The following is a 15,864-nucleotide window of genomic DNA, read 5'->3' as shown; positions in this document are numbered from 1 at the left end:
GATTCACTCAGTCAACTATCAGACCAAATGTCTATTTTCTTACTGAAGTGATATATGACCTCAAGACTGATAAACTGACAGGGCAAAATACTGACAGAACATAATGCATCCATGAGATGAAGCAGCGCAGCAAACAATGCATGATGGCAGAAGTGAAAGTTAATTACCGTGGTAAAGGGGAACCACTGTGGCTGTTACTGTGCAAAATTACCTCAATAGTGAGATGTAAAAAATGTTTGCATTTTGTAGTTAAATCATATAAAAACAGGCTGCACACATGCACAAGGTCTTTCATCTCATCTTTTCCGATCATTGTAATTCAATAAAGAAAGTTTAAAAAAAAGACATGATAATATACTATTTTACCCCCATGCATGCACCACAGATACAGTAGGACTCTTTGAGAAACATTGCAGTTCGTCTATTAATTCAAATAATTATTTTTGCTAATTCATTGCAAGATTTAGGCATACAGTTATGAGTTTTTCTTTGGCTGTCCAATTTCAATTCTTACAAGACAGTGGATAGATGAAGTTAAAGCATGACATTTTACATTTCAAAGCACAAAAAGACATAAAGGTAGTTGTATTACAATAAACTACAAGTCTTAAATTGACGGTATGTGTGTCAGCATTGTGAATAATATCAAATTCATTATGAAAGAAAATGTGTAATGTAAACATATTTTTAATCTGGAAGCAAGCTACCCTGAGGACAAATGCACTGGACGGACAATTCCCAAACTATCCTTTAAGTATCCTCTCCTGTCGGACTGAAAGGCCTACCTCTCTCACTATGCTTGTTCCAAGTTTGTTTGCTAATGCGTCATACTGTTATTTATTATAATGGTGGGTGGTGAGGTGTAGAGGCACTTTTACATCAAACAAGATTTATCGAGATTCACAGCGCTTTTAAACCATTTATTTGTGTTTAAGAGGAGAAACACTTTAAGGTTGACTGGCTCACAGATGTGCTTCGGGTCGATTTGCCCACCTGCCCGACCGAGCTAATAATATGTAGACACTTTCCTAAAGGGTTTCCGATCCGCCACAGGTGACGCTACCAGAACTTTTTTTTTTTTTTTGTCAAACAGTGAACAGTAATGGTAGAGTCAGTTGCTAAGTCCTGGATAGCTCAATACATAAAGATAAAAATGAACCAAACTATATTGTTGTTATGGTTCAGTCATATTCAACTGCATTTTGGCCCAGATTAATAGCCAAGACAGGCAAAATACTAAATCTAGTTGCTAATTGCCGGTTAAAATGACTATCACTGTATAATCAAAAACTCAATCAAAATCAAAGTTTATTTATATAGCACTTAACAACATGAAGACCAAAGTGCTTTAAAAGCATGTTTAAAACATTCAGTAACTAGCTTGAGAAAAAGTTATTATTACAATCACGTTTTCAATCGATTCCAAGGACTGCTGATTTAGCCTTGACCTAGACTCTAGCATTACGTGTGATTATTTCAAATACAACCCTGCTAGCTTAACTCGATCAATTTATGTATTAGTTTATCGGCCGATATTGTACAGCTTTATCTTACTGTTATAGCAAACAAATAATTTATTCAAGGTCATATTTCCACACAGTAACTCACCAGTTTCTTGACGATCCTATGGCGTTTCTGAAGTTGTTAGCTTGTCCAGATTAACGTTAGCCACATTAGCGAAGCTAACTACACCGCCAAACTAAACTTTTCAGTCTGGACAAAACAGGTTCGCCTTCTTTCGGCGTACTTCTTGAAATGTGGACGGCTTTGTTTGTTTGGTGCTTTCGAAAAAGATTAGTTTAGTGAAGAAAATCAACCACTCCACGGCAAACCGACACCAGTGACTAACCGTTAGTTTAACAAGACATTAACAAGCTGAAATCACGCGCGTGTAGACAACTGTGATTCACCCCCCGTGACCCGGAACCGCAGCTCCTCCGGTTCAACCCCTCACGCAGATACAGATTAATATTAAAACACGGTGTTATATGAGTTTTAGCCCACAGCCTTTCGCCCTCGTATAGTCCAACCTCCACAAGCTGTAAAGATCAAGTTGATTTAATAGTTAAATTAAATCTACTGTGATGGTGCAGGTGGATCTGAGCATGAGGGGGTTAAGACTGAATCTTAAAATTAATGAATGGATTGGTGTAATGTATTGCTCAAGTGTTTTACAATAGTTTTTAAAGGACGGTGTTGCATCAGAAATGTATTTCATCAACACCTTCCCCAATGCAGAGGACAAGGCAAAGGGCTGCAAGTTCTGTAACACATACTGTGTCATTACTTATTGGCAACCTCAACATCACAAACTCCATTTGTAGTAGTTCATTGTCTCTGTTATAAGAATAACAGTCCTTTATTGTCACTGTTGACATTACAAAAACAACATCCATCCATTTTCTGAAATGCTTAATCCTTGTTAGGGTCGTAGGGGTGTTAGAGCCTAACCATCCAACCAAACCATCTTGTATAGACATCATTTCCTCTGAAAATCTGTTTTAGTCTTTTTGTCTTGATATAAATTTCTGGACTTTATTATAAACATTGCACTTTTGCCCTATCTGCTGCTGTCGACTCATGTGTTGCTGTTTGGTTTCACTATGCACCTCCTCACCTCATAACCGTTACTGTATCGCCTTCTGCTGCTGCTGTAAATAGACTGTTATATTCTGCTATAGTTCATACCGCTTATTCATTCTTATTCTAATTTTACCTCTTTTTGTAAATGCATGGCATTTAACAAGGTGAGACAGAAACAGCATCTCAATTCTCTATATCCTGTTCATCTAGTGAAGTGACAATAAATCTTTGAAACTTTGAATCTTAATGGTAGCAAGAAATTGCACATGATTACACAAAGTATTAACAATATCATGATCAGTGTAAAAATACTATTATATTCATTTCAAAACTTCTCAGAGATAGTCTTTACATCTGTGCCATAGACAGAAGTATATACGGCAATGGAGGTAAGTAAGTGTACACGTGTCAGTGGAGCTTTTCCTCTATACGCAATGAATACGTTTTGTGTTTTGGAAAAAGCATCCCCCTGGTAAACATAGCAAAAACACTCAGCTTACTGTAGTTTAAAAACACACCAAACATTGCAGTATTGTAATGGAAATGCCGCATACCACATAAAAATAAATATGCCATTGCAGATTAGGGACTTTGTGAGAAAACACAGAGTAAATATTTTTTTCACTGCTTTGTCTTTTTCAGGTCAAACATGGCTGTTTAGATTGTAAAGGTTACTGACCTGTGATCTTTAGCAAAAGATAATAAGTATGGTTGGAAACTGAATGTGACATTGTGCATTTGATGCGTGTAACTGTTGTGCATCAATGCTTTCTGTTTGGACAAACAGAAGAGCAGCTGTTCCTCAGTTGGCTGAGGACATCAAGGCAGAACATGGTCACAATATCAGCAAGAGCAGTGTGTCAACATACTTCTTGGTGGTTCTTCTCGGTTCAACTGCTCTGCGTAGGTGTTAATCCAGATTTGAATGTTAGGGTCATAAGGGGTGTGTGTCACTGTGGGTAGGGTTGTTAGTGGGTATTGTGGGTGAGTTTCAGGGTCATTGACCAGAGGTCACTGTCCAAATTTTCCGGGCGGGGGGGGTTTCAGGTGACTCAGGTTGTTGGTTGAATACTGTTTGGGAATGCTATTTAACCCATAATGACCTAGTGCTACTTTTGTGGCAGTACCAAAAATTTTTTCTCTTTACGTAGCCTTTCTTAAGCAATTTATCACCATTTATTATAATATTATTCTCTGTATTTTTCATTTTTTCAGTGAAAATCAGGTATTTTCCATTATTTAATTGATTGACCGTGCAAATGTTCATAAAAGCTCAGATTAAAATTGATTGTTATTATATCAGAAACAGAGAAAACTGAATAAAAAGTAACTTTTTCAACAAAATATATACATCATTAACTGAACATAAAGGAAGTGTGTCCATGCACTGTCACTTATCAAACTCTATGGATTTTACTGATGATTCAGTGTTGTAGAAGATGATGGTGTTTCCATGTTTACAATGGAGCCTCTGAACATCCAGATGGGTCATATCTGATGACCATGAAAAGATGACAAACTGCATTTTATATCAATTATTTCCATGCATTGATAGGATTAATTGATCAAAAGGTATTAAACATTTAAGATCAGTAGATGATTTTGGTTGCCAGTAGATGTTTGGGTCTTCATGGGTTAAAATGGTGTTATAGGTTTTTGATCAGTAGTGTCTCAGACCACCACCTCTGAGTCAACATACGTGTTATGACTGAATTTCCAGTATTTCTTTACAGTGGATGAACCTGATGAAGGCCGAAAGCCAAAATGCATCAGTCAAGGAAAAATACACTTGGAGTTCTTCACCTGGTTTACAATGGAGTGGCTAAATGTCTGACAGTGTCTGATAATAGCAACAGTGACATCAAGTGGTAATAAGTTTAGCTTACACCCCAGTGCAGTATGGTGTTTTGATCATTCAATATGACTATCTCAGTGGAGAGTATCAACATATAAAAGTCAGAGCTATTTGGTTCAGGATGTCCAGGACTGAGGTAACAAGAAGCCAAGACTCATCAGAACTAGGACAAACCTGAGAGCAGTGATCACTATTAATGATTCAAGTCATGGGTCTTTTCACAGCACATTTTTAGAGTCCCAAACAGTTCGCAGCAGAGATGCAAATGTCACCGTCTAAATGCAAAAGCAAAACATCAAACTTGTTCATTTGTTTTTGATGAATTTGAAATGTATGGATAAACAGCATTCAAATACAAGCCATGCAGGTGTTGGCACAGTTGAGATCAACATCCATCCAGGGCTACCAGGTGCCGAAGCTTATTCTGGCTGCCAATGGGAAAAGGTGGGATACACTCTGGATGTTTAGCAAATTCACCACTGTAATGACATATACAGGCAAACATCCATTCCCTCTCACATCCACGCCTATGAATGGTTTAAACTGAACACTGTATATATATCTTATTGTGTATATACAGTAGATATTGTATAGACATGTTAAAATCTGTCAGGATTCAAAGTCTGCAGCTGTTACTTGGTGGTCCTGTTTTACAACACAGATTATGTATGAGCGTTACTGTATCTCTTAGGAATGGTCAGAGCAAAGGGTTATTATGATTTTTCCAAATGTCAGATAAATATGTTTTAATGGCAAATAGATCACACATTTGAATACACACTAACTGATCTAGCTTTGTGCGTTTGCCCTCTACCTTTACAGACATTCCAAAAAAATTTACATTATGTGCCCCAGAACAAAGAAGAAAAACATCTAGACTGTACCAGTAACAGGTCCAGCAGCCAGTCTGTCATGGGATGGGGTTTGTCTGTCAATGTTCATAATTTTTTTCCATTTTTCCAATAATGAAATACAGCAATGTTAATGTTAGTTCTTAGACTAAGTAAATCATTTTTAAATACATTAACTAACTTTACATTGACTATAAATCCAAATAAAATCCTTATTCCAATAAAATTTACCGTGAAAAGTTGCAAGGTAGTAAAAAAAAAAACAAAAGCATGTTGCAATGTTGTAATGCAAAAACATTAATGACAGATCTCTTTTATTTGTGTTCAACGAGCCACAACCCTGGAACTGAAGCACCTTCATGAGGTATAGCCATTCTGAAAACAGTAAAACTATCTACACCTGTGTATTTCCTGCATTAATAATTGAAAATTTCTTGTGTGTAAAATAAAATAAAAATAGGATTTTTATTAGTGTAAACTCATCTATTTAGGATACTTATGTCCTGTTTGTGCTAATGATCATATGTTTGGTTTCATGAGCTTTGTCGACCTAAAGAGGGCACCACTGTGATGTGCTATATCATGTAATTTCTCCCTGGAAGGCTCCTAGAAGTAGTGATGGGAGAATGAGTTTCTTGATGCTTCATTTGCTCTACTAGGTCATCTGCTGGACAAATAATGTATAACAGGCAAAAATATCAGTTAACGTCACTTTGAAGTTTGTGGTATTTTGCAAAAAGCCTGTGAATGAAACTGGCAGCAAAATAAAGAAGAATCCAATGCATGTATTAGTCTATGTTGGTGAGAATCAGAATCATGTTTATTGCCATGTAAACAGGGTTCACATTACCAGGAATTTGCTTCAACAATTTGGTGCATACAAAGAACATGGAGCAGGTAAGAAGCATGCAGTAAAAAATTAAATAAAATAATTAAACAAATAAGATAGAGTTATACAGAACTATCAAATTTTGCAAATATACATTATACAATGTGGACAAGACCAATGGATTTTGTGAGGTATAATAGTATTAATTAATGGTTCTGTGCAGATGGTGCAAGTAATTAACAGTGCATCTTAATCAGCAGGTGGATAAAGTGACAATGTATGTGGTATTTGTATTTATATATTATTTATATGATTATTATAATATTATCATATTATTTATAGTTATATATTTATATATATGTATTTGGTACAATGTATTTGGTGTTGGTGTTATTAAGACTTCAGGACTTTAACAACAGAGGAGAAGAAGCTGTTCCTGTGGTGTGAGGTTCTGGTCCGAATGGACTGTCACCTCTTGGCTGAGGGAAGTGGTTCAAAAAGTCCATGTCCAGAATGAGAGGGGTCAGCTGTGATCCAACCTGCACGCCCCAGAGTCCTGGAGGTGTACAGGTCTTGCAGGGATGGGAGGCTACAGCCGATCACCTTCTCAGCTCAGCACAGTGCTGCAGTCTGTGTTTATCCCTGGCAGTGGTCCCAACAGACCACACAGTGATGGAGGGTGTGAGGATGGACTCAGTGATGGTCGTGTAGAACATGACCATCATCTTCACTGGTGGCTTGAATTTCCTCTGCTGCCACAGGAAGAACATCCTCTGCTGGGCCTCTTTGATGAGGGAGATGATGGTCAGCTCCCACTTTAGGGCCTGGGTGATGGTGGTGATGGGGGCATCTGTCAGGGTGAGGGGGGGCAGCAAAGCAATAGAACAATAGAACTCATTCAGACTGTTGGCTAGTACAGATTGTCAGTGGAGTGGGAGGCTTTAGTTTTGTAATTGGTGATATTTCTAAGCCCTTTCCGTACAAAGGCTGAGTCGTTAGCAGAGAGCTGCTGTTGAAGAGTCTCAGAGTACAGTGATTCAGCACTTCTCACCTCCTTCCTAAACCTGTACTTGGCCTCTTTGTTGCAGTCTCTGTCCCCACTTCTCAGTGTGGCCTCCTTCTCCAGCCTCAGCTGTCTGAGTTTAGCTGTGAACCAGGGTTTGTCATTGTTGTAACTCACCCTGGTGCGTGTTGGTATAATACTGTCCTCACAGAAGTGAATATATAAGGTCACAGTGTATACTCATCATGACTGTCCGTGGCAGCCCTGAGCAGCATTATTTGAATAAAAAATGCTGGAATTATGGAAAAAGGAAACTATTATTTACAGTGGGGCGTGGGCAGTGAATGTGCTTGATCCACATTCATTGTCATTATTCTCATGCAAAGCCCTGTAATGTCTAAGCATGGATGGGGTGTTGTTGTTGAACCCCCACTCCTTGGCACACAGCAGACACTTCACCTTGTATAAAAGTAAAGAGAGCTCAAGATAAATTGCATTGCACAACCAATATTATTTATGGGTCATTCCAGAATTGGAGGACATTTTCTGTCCCACCCAAAAAAATTCAAACAATCCATGCACAAAACACCAACACATGCACTTGTTGTGAAAATTATATTTGTCTTGAGACAAAATGTAAATATAGTTGTAGTAAAATGTGTTCCAAAATATTATTCAAAATACCAAAAATTTCTCAAGCATCTCCTAAAATGGCATTTTTCTCTTGTCTTATGTTCTTGGATGACAAATTTGCATGTCAGATATAAACATTTATATAAGTTATAAATACACTTTTTGTATGAATTTGTTGATGTCTCTTGTAACTGCCAAAACAATTAATTTAATCATCTACATATTTTAAATAGTAGTAATGATGCACTGAAGTTGTGTCCCACAACATGTGTGCAACCCTGTTACTGAAATGTATTTAGCATGGCAAAAGAAAATAGTGAGTCACATGACACAGAGGAAATGTTATGATAAAACCCTATACTAACACCATGGCAAGACCAAAGGTAAGTTCTCTCTTCTATTTTTCCCAATCTTTTCAGCCTTGACTGTTTGTGCCACTCTTCCTAGCACAACCCTATTACTCATAGTATCAGAATAAGACAACAAGGAAAAAATGAAAAATGAAAAAAGAGAAAAAAAAGAATAAGACAACTTAATTCAAAGTCTTCTGTATTTATTACTTAGTCTGTCCTTGTCATTAACATTACAATTACTTCCCACAGCTAGCATCTATTCCTGAAAAAAGCTAACATTAGCAAAGATTTTCAACCCTGTTACTTGCAACCCTGTTCCTGTAATTAGAGTAACAGGGTTGCATTTCCTTCAGTTTACTCAGGAGGGATGATGCATTATCTGTAGTAAAATAAAATATGCATAATTTAGCACAAACTTCTTGTTTTAAATGTTTAACCATATTCTTTCCCTTTGTTCTTGTATTACCACCAGGTAAGGTGCATATGTCAGTGTTACCCAATTTCCCTATGGGGAGTAATAAAGTGAATCTTAATATTTGCAATAACTACCTGGGGTAGTTGGGATATCATTTCTACTTATTGATACTCCAGCAAAACCTATTTTCAATATGTAAACCATTGAATTATAGGCATAGCAAGCTGATACATGAAATAAGATGTTTTTAAACAGCATTTCTGTGTTTTTGTCACATTTATGTTATGATCTATAATTAAATAAGTACTATGTCCATTCTGTTAGTGTCATTTTTAAAAAAATAATCTTGAATGATTTTCTAAACTCACGAGGGCTTGACCTCTTCACTTTTTAATAGTTTGGATGAATTGATGCATAGTGGTTTTGAGCAAATATTTGACAATCAGTACTGAAATTAGTTTTAATAAAGTATGTGAAAAGTTGGGCAAGCTAAATTTCAAAAGTTGCTTAAATTAATATAATTAAAGCTTGATCTGAAATTAAATGATTATTTAATGTAGATGTGACCTTCTTTACTAAATGATGAAGGATTTATTTATATATTTTTCTTTTTATGTATTTTTCAGCTTCCTAATTATTCATAACAGGGTTGCACTTAAGCATAGTGCACAAAAAATAAAACATCTAATAAAAATTTAACCTTTGATGCTTGAGGCTAATGATGTTCATTTTGTCTTCTGTTAATGTAATTATACTTTTGTTTTCTAATTACTTTGATGCTTGAGCTAGAGAATGTAATTATTTCATAGTTTTTTACTTGGTTTTATTAAATGCATGACAAAACTTTATGAAATAATGTGAAGATTTTGCAAAAGTTTTGAGGCCTAAATTGTCTTCCAATTCTGGAATGACAGACCCTTATGAAAAAAAAATCTTCTGCAGAAATTAATATATACACACCTTGTTGGGAGAAAGGACACCCAAATGTTCCCACACTGGGGAAATCCTTTTCTTTCTTGCAGGCTCCATAGCAATCACACAAATGTTGTTGATAGTCAACGCACATTCAGTCAGAATCCACAATGTGTGTGGGGGGGTCTATACCGTTCTATTTATTTCGAGTCGCGCGCCAAACCACGAACCGGTTCCCGAACTGGCCGGGGGGCGTGGCCGTCCAGCCAGGCTTCGGACGTCACCGCACACTTCCTTGATATAAGCCTCACACAGCACTGCCTAAACACACACGCTTCGAATCCTCGGTACGTAACGTCGCATCACTACCCGGAAGTTCGTCACCACCGTGCGACCGCTGCCATTTTGCGTTCAGAAGACTCGAGGAGCTACGTTTTTGTTGTTCAGTAGTCACTTTACCACACCACAAATATTTTATCATGGCTATGCAAGCAGCAAAACGCGCAAATGTAAGTATGGGCAAGTCGACAGATGTATATTTTGACGGGTTTAGTGACTCATTAACTTGTTTGTTTTGGTCTGATGCTAATGCTAAGTCGTTAGCAGGTTGCTAGCTAATGAAGCTAAAGAAATAAAAAGTCCCTGTTTATAAAATTTTCAGTCTTATAGCTATACATACGTTGTATTTTGAATGGGTGTGTGTATATAGGATACTGTCTTCAAACTGAACTGGTCTGTGAGAGGTATGGGTACAGCGTGAATGTGAGTGTTAATTCGTCTAGCCCCGTGTTAACGTCACAATCTCGTTGTTGGTAATTGTTTGATTCTACTTTAGATATAACGTGCTTCATATTATTTTAGACCAACAGTAGTGATCGTGTTGTCTTTTACTATGATATATTCATGTGTTTTCTCTTGCAGATCCGTTTACCTCCTGAGGTAAACAGAATCCTGTACGTTAGGAATCTGCCGTACAAGATAACAGCGGAGGAAATGTACGACATCTTTGGAAAATATGGACCAATACGGCAAATCAGGACGTAAGTGTGTATATCTGAAATTAATCCAATCAAATGGCCGAGGGTCTGACGTTGTTCTAAACTGAGGCTGAAGTTTATCCAAATCATTTTAGTACACTGCGATGTCAACACTGTTGGGGTCTTAAATATAGTTATCATGGGGTCTGGCCAAGGGAATGTTAACATCCAGATGAAAAATGAATAAAAATAAGTAAATAAATATATGTATGTGTGTGTATGCACACACTTCTAGTGTACACAAGTTTTTGTTTTTGTTTTTTTGAAAAAAAAAAAATACTTAGATGACATTATATTCAGCATAAATTTATGTAGTATTCTTTGTCTGTCAGTACAATTCCAAGCATAACTTTGATCCTCTTCTATTGGACCTGTATTACATGGTCAATTTAAAAACCTTTTGCTACTCTTGTAACAGTGGTTGCAAATATCTAATAAACTTGAATAAATATATGTTAAAATGTGTAAATATGCTGAATAAAGAGTTGAAACTTGTAATTATTCTTCCTTGTCTGTCCATTACCAAAACACTTTGCCAAACTCTTGCTATTTCATGCCCTTATGTATTGAAAAGATACAAACTGTTTACTGTTTTGCAAAATAGACACTCCAGAGGACCAACAGGAAAGATTTTACAGTTTTTGTTACGGTTGAATTTTCCGTCCATTTGTTACCGAGAGGTTATTACTATTGTAAAGCCAGGAAATTAGGTTAAAGCATTTTTTCAATCACATATTTAAATTTACCCTTTATTCCCTGCAAAATGAGGTATCATTCATCTTTCTACATAAATAGTTGTGAAAGGGTAAATAAAAATGTAGAAAGGCTGTCTATCCATTACCGCTTGGCCAACCCCCCGGTACAAATGTGAATGTGAACAGTGAATGCTGTCTTGTGGGACAGTGAAACTGTGGATTGTTTATTATTTTAACTATTTTTGGGATCTTTTGTGTTACTGTTTTCTCAGGGGGAACACACCTGAAACAAGAGGAACAGCCTACGTGGTGTATGAGGACATCTTTGATGCCAAGAACGCCTGTGACCATCTATCGGGCTTCAACGTCTGCAACCGTTACTTGGTGGTTCTCTACTACAATGCAAACAGAGTATGTCCAGTCAGAATTTTCCAAATATCAGATGTGTTTTTGGTACCAAAGAGATTCCCTCTCTGAATTCATACTAATTGATTTGGTTTTATGTGTTTACTTTGTGCCTTCACAGGCTTTCCAGAAAATGGACACAAAGAAGAAAGAGGAGCAGCTGAAGCTTCTAAAAGAAAAATATGGGATCAACACAGACCCTCCGAAGTAGCAGTCTCCAAACCCCCTTTTTTTCCTCTTTTATCTTCCCAGTACTTTTTTTTCATTTGTACAAACTTATTTTGTTGTTAAAGAAAATGACTTTCTTATAAGAAAAAATCTGTTTCAGTGAGGAGTTGAAAATATTTGTTTATATGATCCAAGGACACTGTTGGTATGTACTATTCAGATGGTGCAGACATGTATTTGAAGAAACTTATCTGGCAGGATTTACACAGTGGATGCTACACTTACAATCCTTCTGCATTAATTTAAAACAAATCATGTTCTGTACTGGATTGAGTTGTGACTATACAGAGTCATGTCTATACAATAAAAGCTTTTTTTCTATGAGCTTTTGTCTCTCGCAATCCTATATTTACATTGTAGTAGGAACCCCTGTCCTTTGTGTGAACCCATGTAGATCAATAGACAGTATACATTTTCCCCCAGATACATGGGGGGCTGGGGCAGTGTTGACCCACTTGTTACTCAGCCTGTAACTTTAAATGGCTTATGGTGGTGCTGTCCTGGGGGTTTAGATTGACCACTACTTCTGCACTAATGTGTGTCAGGGTTTGTTTAGCTCTTAGCCATGGGGCAGACAAATAAGAAACAACTATAACATACAGTATATTTATGTGAAATGAAAATTTTTCCATATACTGAACTTTCCTTCAGAGCTGCTGAATACTAAATATTCTGTTCCAGCATCTACATGTATACATGTCAGCAGGATAGTCTCAGCATTGAGTTTAAAGCACTACTGCCACTAGCATAACTATAAAATGTAATGTTCGAACACACAACTGCAGTAGACTTGTGTGAGGAAAAATCTTTTTAATCTTGATTGGAGTGACTATATAAGAAATTATTTCAATCTCAAAGTCTTGACAATACAATCAGTGATGTGCTGTAGACTGCAAAGATGCAAGGACAACAGAACCAAAGTGAGTTACTCTGTTCTCATGCTCTCAGTTGTTTCCATAGATGCACCTGAAAAAAGTACCTTGTAAAAAACATGAAAAGAGCAGTTTTTTTTTAATTATGCAAGATAAGGTAGAGAGCTTTGGTAGATTTATTGCTAAAATAAAGATAAAAGGTTAAATTTCATGTGGAATTGGAGTTATGAAGACAAACACTTTGGAGATCTGTAAGGCTACATTCACACTGTCAGCCTCAATGCTTATTTCAGATTTTATTTATTTAACCTTTATTTAACCAGGAAATCCCTTGAGATTAAAATCTCTTTTTTGAGGGCGAAAAATTCTAAAATAAAAGACGTTAAAAACAGACAAGGGACAACAGAGACACAACAAAATCCAGCTTAGAAAAAGCAATTGCACTCTTCAGTGCCACAGTTTTTTTTTTGTTTTTTTTCAATCAGAGCTTTGAATTCTCCCAGGGAGACCAAATCATTAAGATGTAATTTGTTCTGAAGATTGTTCCATGACCATGGCGCAAAATAAGAGAAACCTGCTCTACCAAGTTCTGTGCAGATCCTGGGTACATGGTAGAGCAGCCATCTAGTGAAACGAAAGTTATAACAGCTGTGTGTGAGTGATAGTAGATTACATAAATATGAAGGGAGTTTACCCAGTATGGCTTTGTACGTAAAGATATACTAATGCTGCTTCCTCCTTAGACTTAATGAAGGCCAGGAAACCAGATCATAAAGTACACAGTAATGGGTATGGGACAGTGAGTTGGATATAAAACGAAGAGCACTGTGATACACAGAGTAAAGGCAGTGAAGTGTAGAGGACGCAGCATGCATGTAAATAATGTCTCCATAGTCTAGAACACTTAAAAACATAGCCTGTACAAGTGTTTTCCTAACTGCTAAATTAAGGCAGGCCCTATTTCGATTAAAAAAACCCAGCCTAACCTTTATTGCTCAGAGCTGAGTTTTTTTGTTTGTTAATGTATATTTTTATATAGTGTAGCCAATATCAAATTCTGGTCCTGGACTGAGCCACATGCACAAAAGCAGTGGGGCTTGAAGTAGAACTGCCGCTGCTTGCTTCTTTCAGTAAAAGTACCTATGATGCATTATGAAAATACTCCACAATAAGTACAAGTTGAGTGTTGTAAACCTTGCTGTGAAGTTCAAAGAAAAAAACTGCAGTAAAAAAGTCTATTTTTGAGTGTTTCTCTACAAGACAAAGATTTTGTGAATAAATTATTTTTTTATTCTTATTGCTGATGTATCCATGTGTTTCTTGTCTTTTTACTACTATAAGTAAGGCTGAGCTCATTTCAATATTCTTAATATACCCACAGCCCTGCAACAAAAAGGGTCTCCACCTGGATTTCATTGAGCTAATAGTTCCGATCTTTGCATCAGATAAATACTGCAATGAATATGTTTCAGCTGCAACAGGTTGTTTAATCCTAAGTGGTGCTGTGTGTAGCTTCTCATTTCTTAAACAAGCATCAGTTTGAGCATAAAGATTGGACTGTGTTTCAATGGAAAAAGGTGATGTGGTCAACTGAGTTCAAAGTGACCCTCTTCCACAGTGATGGGTTCATCAGGGTGAGAAAAGAGGTGGATGAAGTGGTTATCCATCATGCCTAGTCCCTACAATACAACCCTGTGATGACAGTGTTATGATCTGGGGTTTCTTCAGGTGATCAGACGTAAGTTCACAAGATTAAAAAAGTAAAGGTGATAGTGCCTAAAACTAATTGAATTGATGCAAATGCTTCTGTGAATGCATCCTGTACTCAAAGATGATGGTGGTCCAAGGTAATATTAGGAGTATTGGGCTTTTTTTTGGCCAGGCTGTGCAGTATTTAACTGACTCCCTCTAGTGCTGAAAGTGATATGAAAGTAGCATGAGTGTTATTCATGCTATCACTCTCTGCTCCTCCTCCTCTCCCCTCTATTTACGTCCCAGCATGTTACTGACCTGACTTCTTTCCCGGAGTCTCTGTGCTTTATCATCTCACAGGTTTTCCCTGGATCATCTCTGGACCTGCTGCTGGGGTCCTGCTACTCTCCTGCCTTCATCGTCATCACTCATTTATCCATATAGTTGTGATAGGGTTTACTTTATAGTTTCATAGATGGTAGAGGTTTCTATTATTGGTACTAACAGGTGCAGTAGTAGTATATCCACTATTAGGACTTGTATTTGGAGTAGTAGTATTAAAAGTTATGGACATTTGTTCTAGCAATTGGAAACATTATTCTTCTTCTTTTTTTTTTTTCTAAAATATCTGCTTCAGAGATTAAATATGCTAAATGTTATGTATTTTAATAAGATTAATTGGAAAACAAATGACAAAAGTGCTGGTTTGCTGATATTTTCAAGGCATATGATTAAGTGTTATTACACATATGTACTCGTTTCTGTACATAAACACAACAGATTTATAAATCTTCCACTGGATAAAATCTGTAAAGTGAATGTAATGCAATGTACAGACAGCATTTTGAGGTAGATTTGGTAGCTCTGACTCAAATATTCTTTTTGAGGAAAACTCATTCTCTTGTTAATTCTCAAATTTCACATTTTGACCCAAGACTGTATCTTGAAAACTTTAGCCAACCAGCATTTTTTACTTTATTTTTCTTTATCAGTGACTCACATGTGGTAAAATTTCACTATGTTTCTTCTGAAAGCATTTTACTTGTAAACCAGTGGTTCTAGTGTTTAACAGTTGTGTGTCTGTGTAATATGTGTCCCCCCTTCCCTTCCACCATTCTCTCTCTCTTTCTCTTCCATTAATCCTCTCTCTTTAACCCCAGCTGGTAAAGGCAGACAACCATCCTTCAGTCAGGGTCTGCTTCAGTTTTCTGCTTGTTAATTAAAATTTTTTTCCCCCAGTGTTTGCTCCTGGATGATTCTGTTGGGTTTCTGTAAATTGTCTTAAGAGTCTAGTTTAGACCAGCTCTAAATGTAAAGTGTCATGAGATAACCTCTGTTATGATGTGACGCTATAAAAATAAAATTTGATCAATTGATTGATTGACTGTCATGACTGTAACAGATGTGAAACACATATAAGCAAAATGATCAGATGTGGGGACACTTTTACCCAAGTCTGTGGGGAAACCGCTGTGTGTTGAGATACCAGACCAGACACCAG

General features: G+C 36.8%; 1 protein-coding gene across 1 annotated transcript; it reads left to right on the top strand.

Annotated features, from left to right (window-relative positions):
* Positions 1-9,785: 9,785 nt before the first annotated feature.
* sf3b6 (splicing factor 3b, subunit 6) lies at positions 9,786-12,123 on the top strand. The gene is made up of 4 exons (XM_030129303.1): positions 9,786-9,943; positions 10,356-10,474; positions 11,439-11,577; positions 11,693-12,123. Exons 1-4 carry the CDS (start codon positions 9,914-9,916, stop codon positions 11,780-11,782), a joined length of 378 nt encoding a protein of 125 aa, XP_029985163.1. The 5' UTR covers positions 9,786-9,913; the 3' UTR covers positions 11,783-12,123.
* The last annotated feature ends 3,741 nt before the right edge of the window (positions 12,124-15,864 follow it).

This window comes from Sphaeramia orbicularis, chromosome 24 (genome assembly GCF_902148855.1).
Source record: "Sphaeramia orbicularis chromosome 24, fSphaOr1.1, whole genome shotgun sequence".
Taxonomy (NCBI): domain Eukaryota; kingdom Metazoa; phylum Chordata; class Actinopteri; order Kurtiformes; family Apogonidae; genus Sphaeramia; species Sphaeramia orbicularis.
Note: the sequence above shows the minus strand (reverse complement) of the source record. Positions and strands in the feature narration are given on the sequence as shown.

Excerpts from the sequence above, each read along its gene's own strand:
- sf3b6 (XM_030129303.1), top strand. The coding sequence starts at position 9,914 with ATGGCTATGCAAGCAGCAAAACGCGCAAAT. Across the intron at positions 10,475-11,438 it reads CCAATACGGCAAATCAGGAC|GGGGAACACACCTGAAACAA; the intron begins GTAAGTGTGTAT and ends CTGTTTTCTCAG. Across the intron at positions 11,578-11,692 it reads TCTACTACAATGCAAACAGA|GCTTTCCAGAAAATGGACAC; the intron begins GTATGTCCAGTC and ends GTGCCTTCACAG.